Source organism: Hermetia illucens, chromosome 3 (genome assembly GCF_905115235.1).
Source record: "Hermetia illucens chromosome 3, iHerIll2.2.curated.20191125, whole genome shotgun sequence".
Lineage (NCBI taxonomy): Eukaryota > Metazoa > Arthropoda > Insecta > Diptera > Stratiomyidae > Hermetia > Hermetia illucens.
Genome location: NC_051851.1, coordinates 36,601,913 through 36,620,158, shown reverse-complemented (window position 1 = coordinate 36,620,158; position 18,246 = coordinate 36,601,913). Strand labels below are relative to the sequence as shown.

The following is an 18,246-nucleotide window of genomic DNA, read 5'->3' as shown; positions in this document are numbered from 1 at the left end:
ATCGACTCTGTGAGATGTCGGGAATGTCATGGAGTTCAATTCAGAGAATTTTATCCGAAGATTTGCACATGAGAAGGGTTGCAGCCAGATTCGTCCCTCGCCTTCTCACAAATGAGCAAAGGGAGCGTTGACTTCAAGCATATTTTGAGTTTCAAAATCAGCTTGAAGAGGACCCTGAATTTTTTTCCAAGGTGATTACTTGTGATGAATCGTGGTGCTATGGATACGACTCGAAAGGAATATGAAAGGAAAGCGTTTTGTCACTGTGAAGGTGGTGAAACAAAAATCGCTGGAAGGCTTGAAGGACATCCCGATGAGTGAATTTAAAAAAATGTTTTGAACAATGGAAGAATCGTTTGGAGAAGTGCGTTGTAGTCATAGGCGAATACTTTGAGGGTGATAAAAATTTGGTGTAAAAATATTGAGAAATAAAGAAGTTATGATGATATTCCCGTTTTTTTTTTTGGGTCCCCCCTCGTATGTACTTTAATTTTACATGTAGTTTGTGTGCGTCTGAATGTGACTTTCAAGGTCATACCATTTGTTAGACGGAGCTACCATAACGAAAGGACATCCGGAGGAGTGGTTTTCAACGGAGGAAGGATAACAAAATAAACATTGTTCATTGAAAACTATGTTCAATATTGTATTATATTGGAAATTATTCAAAGGAAGAATTGTAAAACAAAATCAGTAATATAAGTACGTTATTTTTTTGCCCCAAATATAATAAAAAATTGAACGAAGTCGACAAAAATCGTAATAAATTTCACCTACGTTACGCTTTTGGGCTCCTACGATGTGCAGTTGCAAATGGACCCTACGAGCACCTTACAAACTTCCTTATATCCCCCGAAGTAAATGCCACCAACCAATTTGCCGAGTTTGTAAGCCTCCGGGAAATCTGGATTATGGTTCACATGGACAAGCAAGCAACACAGCTGTTGATGAATCATTTTCGGCTCAATTACAACTTGATTCCAAGCCTTCGTTGACTCCAATGTAAACTCCACTATATTTTCGGGTGTTAAGCGTCTAGTTCGGTGCGTTGTAAACCTTCGAGACTCAAATACAACATTCTCCGCATTCTCAGCCACGTTACCACATCTTGGGCAGCATGGGGACTCATCGTATTCAAATCGCGGTAGATAAATCCGATAACCTCTATGTCCACTTAAAACCTTAAAAACGTCGAAGTAAAATAGACTCCCCGATTGCATACATTTTGTCGTAGAGGCGCCGATCTTCATTCGCCAAGATGTCTTTGGGGATTGTCCCTGCCAGTACATGTGCTGTTTCTCCTGATGCTGTTCAATAAGCACTGCATACCCGGAGTGCACTTAGTTGATACGCCATTCCTAATTTTCTGCAGTTTGATTTGTTTTCCAGAACAGTTGCCCAAACTGGAGTTGCGCAGAGTAGAACAGAACTAAGTACCTTTGAAATAAAACAACGTCGACTTTATCTTGGTCCACCAATGTTCGGTAACATCCTCGAGATCGTTACAGCGATGGAAGACGCTTTAGTAGCAGCGCACTCAATGTTTTTTTAATGTTGAACCATTTGTCAATCATTATTCCCAAGTATTTGAGCGACTCTTGGGACTAAATTGTGTGTTCAACTTTAATCTTCACAGTTCTGTCCTTCTTTCTTTCGCTGATTAGCGCTAGTAGCACCAACACTCCATCGTACATAATTAACCACAGTAAGGGACCTACGACAGACCCCAGTGGTACGCCGCACGTTATCGGGAATAATTTCAGTCCATCGTTCGAGTCGCAGTATAACCTTATTACTGGAAGAAATGCAACAACAATGCATACAGTGTACTCCGGAGCCTGTAGTTTGGTCAGAGCCTCTACGATTTTTGTCCACTTTGCAGTGTTGAATGCATTTTAGTGTCACCATTGTGCAGCATTTCCCATCTTGTATTGCAGCGCGAGCCAGGCCAGTCACAATGTTCATTGCATCGACGGCTGATCTCCCCTTACGAAACCCGAATTGCTTGACGGGTAGGCCTCCTCCTCCGCAACAGCGAGCCGCCTGTTGTATAATACTCGTTCAAATATTTTACCGATAGTATTGACCAAACATATCGGTCGATATGAGGAGAGGTCACCCAATGGTTCACCTGGCTTCGGAATAAGCATCAGTTTTTGCAGTTTCCATTGCTCAGGGAATTCTCTTTCTCTAACGCATGCCACTTTCAGGGAGATATTCGAGATTCCATCTGGCCCAGGGGTCATATTTTCAGCGAACTTCCTTGCTGCATTAAGAATTTCCTCTTCTACCACTACAGGAATTTCGTCGAGATTCACATGGACTTTAGGCAGATTTGTGTAGTTCACATCCTCTGGGAAGAGAGTGTCCACTATGTTTTGTAGTAATTGAAGACAGGTAATCGGTGGGGAACGTTTGTTTTTCAGCGATGGCAATACCGACCTGTAGACACCACCCCACGGAGCAGAGTGAGTTTCAGTACACATCCGGATTTGTTCCTCGTGATAGCTACTTGCAATTTTTTTCCGCGCGTTTTTATATTGCATGTGTAGCTCAACGAATTCAAATTGATTTCTTCTGCGTTGGGAGCATCTCCTAGCTCTGATGCAGTTTTTCCGACATTCCTCAATTTCTAAATTCTACCAAAAATTGGGATTTCGTCTTTGGAAAGCGCTACACCGAGGCATCGCGTGCCCGTGATCTGTAACACTTTTTCTTGTACGATTCCCGATAATAATGTGGCATCAAGAAGTACCTCCATGAACATTTCTGCATCGAATTTATTAATTACGCAGCTCATCGTTATTCTTTGGTGGCTTTATATAATTCCTATGCGAGGTTTGGAAGACGATAGCCTGATGATCGCTGTGTGTGTACTCTTCGCTGACATGCCCCTGCAATGATATCACTCATGAAAGCGAGGTCAACTATCGATTGTAATTCTCTCCTCCGGTATGTGTTGACTTCCTCAGAGTTCGCAAGTACGACATTTAAGCGCGAGAATGTCTCTAGCAGTATTTGACCCCTTGCATTTGTTTTTTTTTGCTTCCCCATTCTCTTGCCCATGAGTTGAAATCGCCGGTAACTATTTTGGGATTGTAGCGTCTTGCATCTAAGGATAGTTTTTCTAGCAATAAATGAATTCCCCCAACGTGAGACTCGGGGCTGTGTAACAGCTATAGATATATATACCTCCTATCTTGGCACGTGTAAATCCGTCGTCTGAGTGTTTTTTCACATCTTCTATAGTTCGACTTCCGCGCGGCTTTGCTGTTTTTCTCTGCTACCCCCCGCTATGCAGATTTTCATATTGTTCCCATACAATAGCTATATCGACATTATTTTCGAACACCCTCTGGGAGAGCAGGTCTTGGGCCGCTCGACAGTGATTCAGATATAGTTGGAGCTTGTTAAGCAAACAACTAGGAATAGGTTTGTATATTAGTATATTTTCTAGCAGTTGTTTTATAACATATTATATAAACATATTTTACTTGCATATAACTTAAAACCAATATTATGCTGTCCCTTTTAGGATGTTTGAATGACTTAAAGCCTTTGTTCAGTTATCCCTTTAAGGGTGTTTGAAATCTTCAACGTCTTATAATCCTCCCGCAACTGAATGAAATTCAATACAACGGATTTATCCAAGTAGTTCTGAAAGAGATGATTAATCATCAATAAAATAGTATTCCTTGAGGAAATCGCTTAAAAACTCTCTTACCAATGTCTCCCCAGTACACACTTCCTGTAGATTTTTCGGCTTAACTAACAACAGATTGCAGAGAGCGTGTAGAATATCGAAAAGTTGTGTAGCCAATGGGCTATTTAACGACCTGATACATTTTCGGTACTCATTCACGTCGCAAATAGCACACATAGCGCCGGCCGTGTTGAACTGCATTTGCTGCAAATGCTCGTAGATCACTCGGTGAAGTCGTGTACCGAACTCCGTCAATGTAGCTTGTACGTTTTCCCCATCAACGCATTTCTTAATTTGGTCAATAATTGGCTGAATGGTTTGAACAACGGTCAAGCAAGCCTGTGGATAGATGTAAATGACTACTTGGATTCAATAGATAGAAATGTATAACTGTACCGCTGAAGGAACCGTGTCTACATCGGTGTCTGGTTTGAAATCGGTTTTCTTTTGCTCCACCTGCAAATATGCTTTTGCCCATCCAATCACTGCGCCTATAGATCGATCCAGACCCGTATCTAGCTTGTTTTCTATATGCTCCATCATGTAGCGTTTTTTCTGTAAGCACTCCGCGTACTTTGGAGTATTCCTGAGAATATTGAATGCGGTTAGTGATATTTTGTTCAATCATTTATGGAAGCAATCTTACATGACCGCCGGAATAATACTAGCGTTGTAAAGCTTTTCCAGTAAATGTACGATTGTGTTACTCTTCTGAACTACATCGAAAAAATAGATCAGTGGGGCCGTTTTACTTTCCGCTATTGGAATTGCTTGCAACCCCAAATCAAGGGCATAGTTAACATGTTCATGCATTAAATATCTTAACAATATGTCGGCTAGTTTTATCATGTTCGTTGCAAGTTGGTCTTCTTTTGAAAGTAGTCGACAACGTTTGAACGATGCCTTTGCTTCCTGTAGCAGATTTATAGCCAGTTCCTCAGACAGGAATGTCTCGCCACCATAATCCTCGATTTGCGCAATATTTATGTTTGCTCTGGTTCCAATGAGTAGCTGCATATCACGCCTGAGTTCTTGGAATCTTTCTGTTTGTTTCTTCTGGTGCTTTTTGCTTTCATAGTACTTTTTTAATTCAGTACTGCATTTTGCATTCAAACAACGCACTTCTACCTCAATGTATGTAGTAAGGTCCTTGGCGAAAATATTTGCAGTTAGTTTTGAAAGCAAATCATCGTCACTATTCACCATGAATTCTTGGAGTTCGGATGATAATTTCAGCGTCCTAACAAGTTCGTCATCGATAACAATTAGGAAAAAAGAAAGTGGACTCGACTTACCTGGAATACATTTCATAAAGCGTTCGGAGATATTTATCGTCATCTTTCTTATCGTCCAGTTTTGTTTGCGCGAATTGATTGAGTTTCAACTGGTAAATATTTAAAATGAATTTCGCCATGACTTGATTTGGACTTGCGAAAACTTTTTTGATTATTTCATAGTGATGGCGACACATAGGGACAATTCCTACGAAAATGTCTTTTCCACCGTACGGGATCTACAAATTAATTCCAATCTTTGAACAAATTCAAAAACAATTTAGTAAATATTTAATTTACCATTTGACTTTGCTCAATATATGCATCAATGCATTGTGAGTAGCCTTTGAACTGTGATAATATCGTTGCAATTTTCTTCATTTTTTCAATGTCCTCGGTTTTCTGCGCAGCAGCAAACTCTTCGATAAGTCCTCGTTCGATCTCATCGTATTTAGCGTCAATTTTACGTTTCGCTTCACCAAATTTTTCAGATGGAAGATCTTGCGCAATTAGATACAACTTCTGAATGATATCTGCAGCTTCGAAAAGACGGGATTTGTCTGTGAAAATATCATTGACAATGGGCCCAGGACGAAGAAATTCAGATACGTGATTGAGGAGACGCTGAGCTTCGACCGTTCTACTGCGAGGTGTATTCACGTTTTCTAGTTGTTCGCCAAGATGTATTACTTTTCCAGCTACTGAATTGATTTTTTCATCTAATTGACGAAACCATTCGACTGAGATCTGAAAAAGTAAACATTCATTTGATAAGGTTTAGAGAAATGAAAAACACATCACATTGCAAAAAATAAAGGAAGTTTTTTGCGCGATTAAGAGATACCACATACAAGCGCAACGGGTGATTGCCAAGATGGGTATCCTCTACACAGATTCCATTAGGGTCGAAACTTCCTCCTAGTTAAAGTTGAAGAGGAAATGCATGACAAGAGTAAAGGGAAGGGAAGAACATCAGTAAAGGCGCCAAAAACGGGTTGATTGAATTGGAGGAACTGCTAGACCGCATCTCCTTCTACAGGCGAACATGAACAGCAGCGAAAGATACGTGAAAAGCTGAAACAGCCACACTTCTCCCTAAGAACACTGTAAACGCTAAACGAATCACAGGCAGCAAACTGCAAAGCCAAAGCGGAAAGAGGACGACGCGCCTGAAGGAAATTTTATCCAAGTAGTTTCCAGAGTCCAAAGAAAAGAACACAAAGAAGGGCAAAAGGACACGCTGCGCCATCAGAGACCCGTCTACCCAAAGACAAAGAAGCTAGAAATAGAAAACCAATAACAGAGAAGATGAGGAAACGAAGAAGAACTAAACCGTCGGCTCTGCTCATTGAGTCCACCGAAGACAAGGTATTTGCAGAAGTCTTCAGCAAAATCCACTACAAGAGGAAACCCGAAGACAATGGAACAGAAATATCTTCCATACAAAAAACGAGGGGTCGCCGAGTCCTCGTTGAGTTAAGCGCGAAAACGATTAGCAAGAGTACGCCCTGCGAAGCAGTCAAGGCGCTACTGGAGGAGAACACTCCCTTTTCTAGACCAGAGTCTATGTGCTCTTTAGAAATCCGGGATCTTGACTACCTCGCAGAAAAGGTTGAAATGGAGGAGGCCATAAAGCGTGAATGTCCAGAGATACCTAATGCTCGGATAGGTATCATTTCTGCGATGTGTTCAAGGCCAAAAACTCGCTACTGTGGAAGCTGCCGAACTCCTTCACAGCGGGAAAATCTATATTGAATGGATAGAATGGAGGTTACGAATGCAAGAGACATGACAGCAACTTGCAAGGACCCGACAGTATCCCGTACATGCGGTCAGGTAGGTCACGAAGCGATAACCAGCAACGAAAGCGAAAATTGGCGAGGTGGCGAGTTTTTGAAGACTTGTCAGCAAGTGACTATATGTACATCGCGTTTAAAGTAGTTGACGCTATTTGCTGGCGTACACCAACCTGGCGCTCCCCCTGCGTTTGGAACGCCGCGAGAGTGAACATCGGGAAAATCTTCGAAGCTCTTGGAGCAGGCATAGTTGCGCTGGAAGACGCTTCGGGTAGTGGTAGCGTTGCATCGGATACTGTCGTAAATTCAGTGATGGACTTGACAACGACAGGCAGTGAAGTTTCCATGCCCCGTTGGAACCCCAGTCTTCTATGCACTGAAAGAGTATCATAAACTAAGCCATTTGGCACAACGTTTACATGCCTGCGAAGGCTTATGCGTTATAAAGGTGGAGCATAGATCAGCAAAAAAGTGACTTCGCAGCGTGATAAATAAAAGCAAAATTCGCGCCTCCCAGAACCTAGTCAACGAGGTAAATGAGGACCCGTTGGGACATGGTTATAAACTTGTTCCTGGGAAAATTGAGACTCTGCAAAAACCCAGCATATTAAGTACCGACCAGATGGACTGTATTGTACGGGCATTATTCCCCAGGCATAATGTACGGCTTGCTGTCAATAGCGCGGAAGGCGTCGAGGATTGCTCCCTTATTCCAATGACAGAGCTCGAAGAAGTAGTTCTCACTATGGAAAATTAGAAGTTGCTAGGTCCTGATGGTATCCTGGCGGAAGTTTACAAACTGGTATTCCGCCAACGGCCAGACTTACTACTCAGTGCGTTCAACGCTTCCTTCAAGAAGGGCATTTTTCCTTGTCGCTCGAATATGGCGAGGCTCGCACTAATCAGCAAAGGAAAAGGAGACCTTGAGCTGCGTCTGCATACCGACCGCTTTGTATGCTTGACACTACCGGGAGTGCTCGAAAAGCTCATCTGAAGTTGACTCGCTGAAGCGATCCGTGCTGCCGGTGACTTATCCCCAAGGCAGTTCAGGTTCAGAACAGGGAGATCTACGATGTATACTGGGATGGAGGGCGTGCATGCGTTTCATCGAGCCGAGACACACAATTGCTGATCTCCATGGGTAGTGCTCCTCATGGCGCTTGATATCTGAAATGCCTTCTATTCCGTAAGATATATTGAGCGATTATCAAAGAAACAGCGCCTTGCTTTAAGCGACGCTTGAGGACCAGATGAGAATGGAGATCACGTCGGGAGTAGTACAGGGATCCTCCCTAGGACAGATATCTCTCTATGCGAGTTGAGCTGTGATCAGCACCTTGAACCGAAGAAAAATGACGTCATGTGACACTATTTTTAATGTCGCTTTTGTTTGGATGATTGGCCTGTGGTAGATCTCGATAAACGACCCGACTTGTTTTGCATCTATGTTCAATTGTGTGCCCTATTAATAATTTTTTTAGTGCTAGTAACGAACGAATTATCGGTTGATGATTCAACAATTTTTCGTTGAATTGCACTTTTGAGCACATTTACTTTGTCCGATATTTCTTATCAGGAACCAGATTTCTTACGAACAAATGATTAAATTTTGTCAGAAAATTATCGATCATAATGATTCTTGGAAGGAGGTTCCGCGTAGTTCGAAATTGGGACTGAATTTTTCCGTACTGGCAGGCCCACTCCGATAAATGACTGTATGTTTATTGCAATATAAAAATCTGTTATTTTAAAAGTTACGCGCGTTCTCGAACTGAATAATAAAGCGATACATTTGATGTTATTTTGGCTCAATACTGTTAACGAAAGCGGGCGAACCCTAAAGGTTTGCAATCGCTGTAGCTCGCTTTCAACATTTAAAGTGAAGATTTGATTGATATAGGATAAGCATTTCCTGCGATAAAAAATGATATAATCTGAAGAGTACTTCCGTTCCCCATACATATTGTCGATGTGTACCTTTGAATGTTATCCGAAGGGAGACATAGTCTCGAGAACTTCAAAGGGGCCCTCATAAGGTGGCTGCAGCGGTTTCCGAGGAGCGTCCGTCCTAATTAGGACATGCATGCAGGATTCGAGATCTCTGATCACATCGGCTGCGATTTTCGCGTGGTGGCCGATTCCGCTTTGGCATTGCATCCTTGAGCAGACGCAGCAGACCGGTAGCGTTGAGTCCCAACCTGACGTCGAGAACAGGGTCGCTGGGGAGTCTCAGGTTCTTCTTGTATACCAGCTCCGTGGGACTTACACCAAATTCTTTGCGATTGGCTGTCCCGAGGCCAAGTAAAATGAGTCAGAAGGGTAATCTTGGGCCATGATAACGGCTATGCTACCTTTCGAGCATCCTATGGGACTGCGGGTGATACGGAGTTGTCCGAAGGCGTTTAATGCCGAGAAGTTTGTCAACTCTGAGAGGAGTGAGGATTCAAACTGCATTCCCTGGTTGGTAATTATAAGTGCCGGCACATCAAAGCGTGGAATCAATTCTCGATATAGGGCCTCCACACAAAGTTGTGCAGTAATGTCTTTCAGAGGTAACGCCTCAGGTCACAACGTGAGCCTATTGATGGGGCGCAAAAGGCGAATGATGTCAAGGTGGATTGTGTGATTGTGCGTGGAGGACCGAGGGCACACGCCTACCTCTTTCCTCATATGCTTTGTAGTTTTGCACTTCTAGCATGCGATGCACTGTCTGGCCCAAGAATTAATGTCCTTGTTCTTGGACGGTGAGAAATATTTCGCGGTGACTAACCAATTCGTTTGTCTGAATGCCTGGGTGCGCTAGATCGTGAACGGCGTGAAATATTTCCTTTCGGAAATCGGCCGGAATATATGGCTTTGGTCCCCTGTCTGAGGAAACTCCCCAAAAGTGTATTGGGAGTTGGTCCTCAAGCTCCGAAAAACCAAAAGAGCCGGAAAATCGACGGTGGCGGAGATTATGACCTCTACAACACGGGACAAACCGTCAGCAATCACGTTATCTTTTCCAAACATGTGTTGAATGTCGGAAGTGGACTGGCTGATGAAGCTCAAATAATGATGTTAGCGAGGGGACGCTTTGTCGGGCTTCTACTTTAAAGCAAATTTAACTGGCTTATGGTTTGTGAACAATGTGAACGGCCTGCCTTTAAGGACATACCGAAAGTATTTAATTGCGAAGTACAGGGCGAATAACTTGAGCGAGATTGAGCTCTTTGGAGAAGAATCTAGAAACTCCATAATTAGACAAGAGTCTTTGGTTTTCGGCCCACAAAAGAAGGCGTTAAGGATCAATTGATGGGCGGTCTTGGACAAGAAACCACAATAGACATTTAACGTGCCCAAGAATCTTCTCAGATCCTTAACAGTTTTTTGAAGCGGGAAGCACCTTGACTAGTTCCGGTTGGATGCCTTCAGGCCCTGCCTAAGAAGTTCTTAGAACTCTTTCCGCACAACTGCGAGCTTCTGCGGTGGTAATGGACGCACTTTAGAGAAAAATGGGGAACCAGCAATGTTGGTGTAATGCTAAACATCATGCTTAACAGGTTCAGAAAGATTACGCTAGATAGTGATGTTGCGGTATTTTTGAAGAAGTGTTCGAATACGTGCGTCGGCAACGTCTTCAAATATGATAGAAAGAGTGCTAGTTGAGCAGAATGAGATTTTCTTGATGACCTAAGCGAAGTTGTGGGGTTAATGAGGAATCTATTGTGTATATCCACTGGCATTCAATAGTGGCACAGGAAATCCGCGTCTAAGATGGGCATGCTGATGTCAGCGATAATAAAGCGCAAGAAAATGCTAGTCGAAGTCCCAGACTCAAGTCTACCTGCCTGTAGCCATATGTGCGGGTCGACGAAGAATTTGCTGCCGCGAGTTTTAACGATTGCAGTGTTAACTTATAATGCCGGGGTACGGGAAAAACCGAAATTTCAGCACCTGTATCGGTCAACGAGTTGATTTGGCGCACGGTCACCTAGCGAAAGAGGTAGCGTCGACTCTTGCGGCCTTACGAGTTTGAGTTTTAAAAAATAGAATATACGATTCTTGCAAACTTGAAATAACAATGAAATTTGATTGTAGCATTTATTTTCTTTGGTGCTTTGGTTTCGGCTTTGCGTGCGCTTGCGTTCTTCTTTAGCTTTCTCAGCTTCCTGTAGTTTTGCGGAGGTGAAACAGAAGACAAAGGTTGATTGGGAGCTAAAGTTGGTTGTAGATTTTGTAGGAGAGCGACCACGAAATTTTGGTTATTCTCAAGTTCTTTGTATTACTCGGGCAATTTTGGGGATTGACGAAAAGAAACCATTTGCCAACATTGTCGAGGGTGACCCTACTAAATTTCCTATCGACACCAATTATTGCTTCGGATGAGAGGGGGGCTATTTTTCCACCTGTGACCGTGATTATGATTGCTGTGGTGGCTGTTGAGATGAAGGCTTTTGTGGATGATGCACCTGCGGCTGTTGTGACGATTTTATTGATGGCAATCATGCACCCATTATGGGATAAATAAGATTTTAGTCCTTTTGAAAATTAATAAATTTTATTTATTTTTTTCTTCTTCTTAATTTAAATTACTATATAAATTAAATAGTGAGGAGTCACCTCTCCTCCAACTAATCTTGTCTCGAACTCCAACTGACACCGAAAAACAACTTTCGCTGTCAAAATTGATTTTCGATGTTTGTATTCAAACTGGATACTTTGGATTCCAAACAGAGGTTAAATATTTGGGAATTACACTAGACCAAAAGTTACTCTGGAAGACACACGTCGGAAACACTTGCTGGAAAGCCACGAGGGCTCTGATGACTTGTAGGTCCATAGCAGGAAAAAAATGGGGTTGCAGCCCGAAGATACTACTTTGGATATATACTGCAATAGTAAGGCCAATGATTATCTATGGAGTGGTAATCTGGCCAGAAAGAACCGAACTCAACACACAAGCCAGGGAATTACATAAGCTCCAAAGGCTGGCTTGCGTGTTTATCAGTGGGGCAATGAGGACATACCCAACGGCATCCCTGGAGGTCCTTCTGGGATTAACCCCTTTCCATCTGCACATACAGATGCTGGCAAGAAGGGCAATATTCAGGATGGACGCGAGTATCAATGAGGCGGGGAGCTGCTTAAACCGAAGGAAGATTGATATTCTTTCTAGGCGGTATCCCGAATTACTGATACCAAGGGGTAACATGACAACGAGCTTTCACTTTTATAAGAAGTTTGAAACACGTTGGAGTAACAAGCCAAACTGGGAGAGCGTGGCTAGGACATATGGCTTAAACCAGCAACTGATTACCTGATACACTGACGGATCCCTCACAGCAGGGGGAGCGGGTGCCGATGTCATTGGTCCAAGGAAAATGTACTTGGAGCCAATACGCGGAAATATACGCCACAGACAAATGTGCCTCCTTTAATCTCCAAAGGAACTACAGGGGCAGAACATTGCTATTCTCACCGACAGCCAAGCAGCGATCAAGGCACTTAGGTCTAACCAGGTGAACTCTAAACTGGTATGGGAATGCCTTGAGAGACTGACTACACTTGGCGCGTCCAACAAGGTCTGGATACTATGGGTTTCAGGCCATGCTGGAATCGGAAACCGTTTCATGGCTATGACATTAAGAAATGAAGAGGAACGGTTGAGGAAACTATACTGGGCGGGCCTACCAGGGTGCTTATTGTGGGATACGAACCCATGCGCACAAAGGATTGATTAAACCTCACCAAAAAGAACCTCCGAATCATAGTGGGAATTCTCACTAGTCACTGCCAGCTAAACTTTCACCTAGGGAAGCTAGTAATATCTACGGACACTGCCTCCAGGTTTTGTGCGGAGTGTGATGAAACCTCTATACACGTCCTGGGACAGTGTCCGGCACTTGCGCAAAGTAGGTCGATGTATCTAGGAGAACACTTAATACTAGATATAAAGTTGAAAGATCTGGAAGCACGGAATATACTAAAGTTCCTGACGGTTACAGGCTTGCTTGAGATACTATGATTAATAGGTAAACTATAACCAATAAAAGGGCCGCAATAGTTCTTTAAGGACGCGGTGCGACTTTCCCTTAACAGAATAATAATAATAACATACACAAAATTTCAGGTCCCTCACTTAGTCTATTGAAATTTGTTGATTTGTGGAATCTGAGTTGAACAAAGGCGACGAAATTAAATCACGGAAACATGATTTATCGTTTTGATCCGAATTAATTGATATTATACCTGTATCTACACAAACAAAGTGAAGATAACTTCAACTTAGTTCAGTGTATTATGGGAAATCCTCAATGTTCGGAGGTTTGAAAAGTTTTAGTCTCAATTCTAAGGGAGCAATAATCTCTGTTGCGATTACTTAAAAGGGCAACTTGAATAAATACTGTAGTTAGTTAACTATATTTCGCCGTCGTAGTTAGATTTACGTCGCCGTAATGCTGTGCCGTCATCAACATTTTTCTGAACAAAGATTCCGATAGTAATTTTAATGCCAATCAAATTCTGTGAGCAAATAGAAACCTGTGTCGTTGAATTATTTGCGAACGTCGTTCATGTTTGTACAATCTTTGTGTTGAACCGCAAGACCGACATTTTGTTGCAAAAAATGTTGCTTGTTGTTTTCTTATTTTTCACATTAGACTGTTCTAGTGTCATTTAAATTATAGCAAATACCTACGTGAAAGTCAAAATAAATGTGTTGGACTTGAACAGTGCGAGGATTCACTTCAATTTTAACAACAAAATAAATTTTACCCGTGGATGTTCATTAATCAGGTTTTTTGCAACAGCTTTATCCGAACTGCGAACTGTTTTGCAAACAGGAACTTATTAAAACTGATTTACTCTCTATCTATCTGCCACATTCCACTTACTTAGAAATGAATCAAGCTATTGTCACGCAATGTGATTGGAGTATAAGTTATATATGGTTCCTTTACCTACAACAAATTAAATTATTTTCGGTTAAATTTTCAATAATGGTGTAGAAGAAAATTAAAAACATCTGGGAGAATCAGTGCCTTGAGAAGCAATTCATTCAACGCCATAACTATGCACTACAGGACTGCGGAACACTGTAGGGGGCAATATAGTCAGCATTACGCTCGTTGGTGATTATTATCCTGGCTTGATTCAGGTATCCATTCACAGCTGAGTCGACTGGTATCAGACATCAAATCGCGACACAAATCCCTCTGTCACCAATGAGATCTGAATCATGACCTTCTGCTGCGCAGCGTAGCGCTCTAACAACTAAGTCATTGACGGGAAGCGACTTCAATCATTACTGGAGGGATTTGAAGAAGGATCCTCAGTATTTCTCGTGACGAAATTTCAACGCTGGCGCGGTAATTTTGCGACTTGCTTGCTTGCTTTTGGTAGATGAGGAGGATCGGGTTAGCGTTCCCATCGTTAAAAATGGGCTCTGTCATATATGAAACATACTTACAGATCAATTGCTACCATTTCTTCAATACTTGTAACTTATTAAATTTACTCAAATTACTGCTATTCCTGCTTTATGAAATTTAATAAAATGTGAATTTTAGCGGCTGGAGCTGGAAACACGGGCGCCATCAAAATAACGATATTGGGCAAAAGAATGGAAATACTTTTGGTTCTCTCAGAATTTGATTAAATTCGAGATTTGATAAATGACCAAAATTGTATGCCAACGTCCTAGCATTTCATTGAACTGCGGGTGATAAGAAGTTGTCCGTTGACTTTTGAATCGCAAGTGCTTTCCGAGCTCCGAAGAGAGGGTAGATTTAAATTGCATTGCCTGGTGTTTGATGATTCCAGTGGGAACACTAAAGTACAGAATCCACTCTCGACAGAGGGCCTCAGCACATGACTGTGTTGTTATATCCTTCAGAAGTATTGCGACAGGCCATTGCGTAAACCGATCAATGAGTGAGGCAATATTTGTAGCCGTGCGAGTCTTGCAAAGGGTCTATAATGTCGACTTCGGGAATCACCTACTTACTTTTCAGCAAGTCTAGTGACTTTACACGTCGGAGATTCAGATTATTTTTTTAAATATTATATTGACATTCTATAGTCCCATAAGGTGCGGTAAATTTATCCGAAAAAAAGAAAATTTGATCTACTATAGCATTACTAATAATATTGGAATTTGCACCAAACTTTTTAGTGTCGTATTCAGATGTATATATTCCTGGAAAATTTGGTAAATTTCAATCGTAGTTTTTTGTGTTTTCATGCCAACATGTGCGCGTTAACCAGCTGTAACAAAGCAAGATGGTAATTTAAATCTGACCAGGGGCAGAGGGATTTCCATTGTGTTTGGATCTTGAAGGCTATTCGACTTTGCTGGGAATGAATATTTGAGGAAATCAAATTCACAATCCTAGGTGGTAGTCGACTACTGCGGGATGGTGAGTTCAGGGATCCGGGACAAACCTTTACCGGATACATGTTAATTGTCCGATGTAAACTGGTTGATGTAGGCTAAGTGCCGAAGTTCGCTAGGGAACGCTTTGTCGGTCTTAAGGCAAAAGTTATGGTCCGTGAATAAAATGAACGCAGATACGCGGCTAGTTCCGTCCGTGGAGCGAGATTCAACTGCTTTAAAAAGAAATGGTGGCGAAGAGTGGTAGCTACTGCGACGTCAGAGGCATGGACGAATACAACTAAAGATGCATCATACTGAGGATATGCCGAACTCTTGCACGGCTTCTGGAGACCAAACAACCTCCCGCTATTCTTTGACCTTAAGACGAAACAGGAAAGCATTAACTAAGGCCTGTGGTGAGCAACTTTGGGCAGAAAACGACGGTAGAAATGCCATACCCAAGAACCTTCTAAGATCTTTGATTGTCTTTGGCAGCGGAAGGCTCACAATGTCAAGGAGGCGTTGAAAAATGCGCTCGAGATATGCTAAATGCCCGGACTCGGTGGAAGAGGCGACCAGAAAATTTACAATTCAGGTCAAAACTGATATCAGTTTCGGAAAGTACTAAGCGCGACCTTTCACTTGATACCCGACACGACTATATCCTTTTGAGACAGCTAAAAAAGCTCTCAACGGGTTCTTTTACGAAATCATTTGTGCAGCAAGGCACGAATCAATATTTCACCGTCCTTCTTGACATATCACACGCGAAATTAATTTTCACATTTCGAGATGTTAATGAGCAACTGCTGAAGTGTCTTGTCGCGACTTATAACGTCACACACTATAGCGCGGGCTTTTAAATGCATAAAATGTTGCTAATTTTTAAAATACTGTTTTTTTAAGAAGGTTTCAGACAGTTTTGTTATATCGCACCATAAAAATGATTTCCGCCATTAGTGAAAATAAGGCGCGGAGGGACCATGATGAAATGAGAAAAGGTCAACTTGAAGAAGTGCTCACACTCTGAGTTCCTGGGCATAGCGCCGATTTTTACAGAAAAAATGGCGGATGATGTCGCCAGACGAGCTAGAACAACTGGCAATCTGGCTCACCCCCACTCCCCTCATGCTTCCTCTGACGTCTGGTAATTCGCACGTAAAACTATTCGTTCTGAATGGAACGGGGCTTTCAAACTCAATTCCTTAAATTAAGGTAAATTTTTCTCTCACATCTTCCCCAACGTCCCCATTAAGCCTTGGTTTCAGCACATGCTCCTCAGAACTGATGACGTCAAGACCCCAAACAGAATAGTCTCTAACTTTTCCTTTTTTTAAAGCCATCGTCGCCAAGATCGACGAGATTCCCTCACGGTTCTGTGATTGCTGCGGTGTGGACCAAACAACTGATCATATTACCTTTCAGTGCAACAAATTGCTTTTTTTCTTCACTTTTTTTTCTACAGACTTTGTCCCGTCATCCAGCGTATCAAGCCACCGTTGTTTTTTCTTTTCTTTTTCTTCTCGGCTGTAAAATAAGGAGATCCAACCTCCTTTTCCCTGTCCTGCAAGATCAAGAGCAAGATCATCAACATAAACTTATCGAAAACGTTGACATCACAGGCAACAGACTGTTATTACGTTCCTGGCGGGATTCATCACATGCTGGTGCGGCACAGCATTGCATCGTTACTTTGTCGGGACCTCGTGGAACAAAACAAAATGAACAACAACAGCAAGCGTAGCTCCAAACGCTGTATTTTTGCTTGGTCGATTCAGTTTTTGAGTCTTCTTTGCTATTCAATATTCCCTTACTTTTATCGCGCCTACTCTATAGGAAAAAGCATTCTATGAAGTTACAAGAGAGACGAAGACGGCTACGGTTTCGTCCCAGGGCAGAGGCGACTCATCAGACAGTGCCTCACCTCTGCCCTGGGAGCCGCGTGGCCGAAGCAGCTCGCAGGTGTTATACGCTCCATTTTATAATTATCAAAACACGCTGCCAGGGCAGAGGTGAGGCAGCGTCTGATGAGTTGCCTCGGCCTTGGTACAAAACCGTAACCATCTTAGTCCCTCTTTTGATTTTTGAACTTTGGGTGTTAAGCCCATAAAGAGGAGTCCGTGGACCATAAAGAGTGGGAGTAAATTCCTCTCCGTTTGGTCCGGTTCGACATCAAATGGATGCGGACTTAAGCCTCCTCAATCGCTAAACAAAATAAAATCTATGAAGGTTGTACATTAATGTGGTTCCTACGACTAGCCTGCTCCCCACAATTCAAATAAAGTGGCACCGCAATCCAACAATCTATTCGAGGCCTTATCCTCTCAAAAACTGATCTGTATTTCGCACTTACTTGATGTCTTTCCTGCAATTTATCGACGTGACCGGCAAAAACCTTTTGCTCTTCCTTCAACGCCTCCTCCAGCCTTTCGCACTTTTTCTGCTGTTTCTCTTGCAGCAATTTGAGGTCTTTAATCGTTTGCACGAAAGTCTCATGCAGGACGTCAGGGTCAAATTGGTCGGAACCGATTTCGTTGTTCGTCCGCCAAGTCAATCGCTCTATAAACTCCGCAACGTCGAAGGGATCCTAGGAAACAGGAAATGAGAAATTATTTTGGATCCATTCAATGGGAGCCTACAGGTTTCGTACTTGTTCCAGCTCCTCCATGTATTGGGACATCATTTTGAGACAGTTGATGTGTTATTCGGAATCTGAAAGCAGCTCGATAAGTTTCCTTTTTATTGTAGTTTTTGAGAACCACCTTATCAACGAAAAAACCCAATGTAAATTTTAATCAACAAATCGCTGTCAAACTCGTAATAACAAATGTCAATTATTGTTCTGTTTTATTCTGTTCCGGAGTTCCAAAGTGTCAATAGCTCTTTATTCAATCATCGAACCGATGGGCAAAGAAATTATATGAATTGGAAATTTCCTCAAGATTTTTTCGGTCATAAATTGTCAAATGTAGTTTCTATTAAATGTGGCCTTGAATATTTTGATTTTCAGATGAAAGGTTTTGTATGTAACTTAATATTCCCTTGAAATTTTGGACTTTTTCTGAAATTATTTTCGCATCCAACACATCTAGTAGCTCAAACGCTAAGAAAATTTGA

The 18,246-nt window shown here is 42.2% G+C and overlaps 1 protein-coding gene across 2 annotated transcripts; it reads right to left on the bottom strand.

Annotated features, from left to right (window-relative positions):
* Window positions 1–3,429: 3,429 nt before the first annotated feature.
* Window positions 3,430–17,978, bottom strand: LOC119650878 (exocyst complex component 5). Of its 2 annotated transcripts, XM_038054043.1 has the most exons (9): window positions 17,892–17,978; window positions 17,780–17,841; window positions 17,483–17,716; window positions 5,278–5,724; window positions 4,999–5,216; window positions 4,350–4,943; window positions 4,100–4,289; window positions 3,725–4,042; window positions 3,430–3,657 (listed from the first exon to the last, which is right to left on the bottom strand). In XM_038054043.1, the coding sequence occupies exons 2-9, from the start codon at window positions 17,810–17,812 to the stop codon at window positions 3,550–3,552; spliced, it is 2,142 nt and encodes a 713-aa protein (XP_037909971.1). In that variant the 5' UTR covers window positions 17,813–17,841; window positions 17,892–17,978; the 3' UTR covers window positions 3,430–3,549. The 2 variants fall into 2 exon arrangements, with proteins under 2 accessions (XP_037909971.1, XP_037909970.1); XM_038054042.1 differs by having other exon boundaries at window positions 17,780–17,957.
* Window positions 17,979–18,246: the final 268 nt, after the last annotated feature.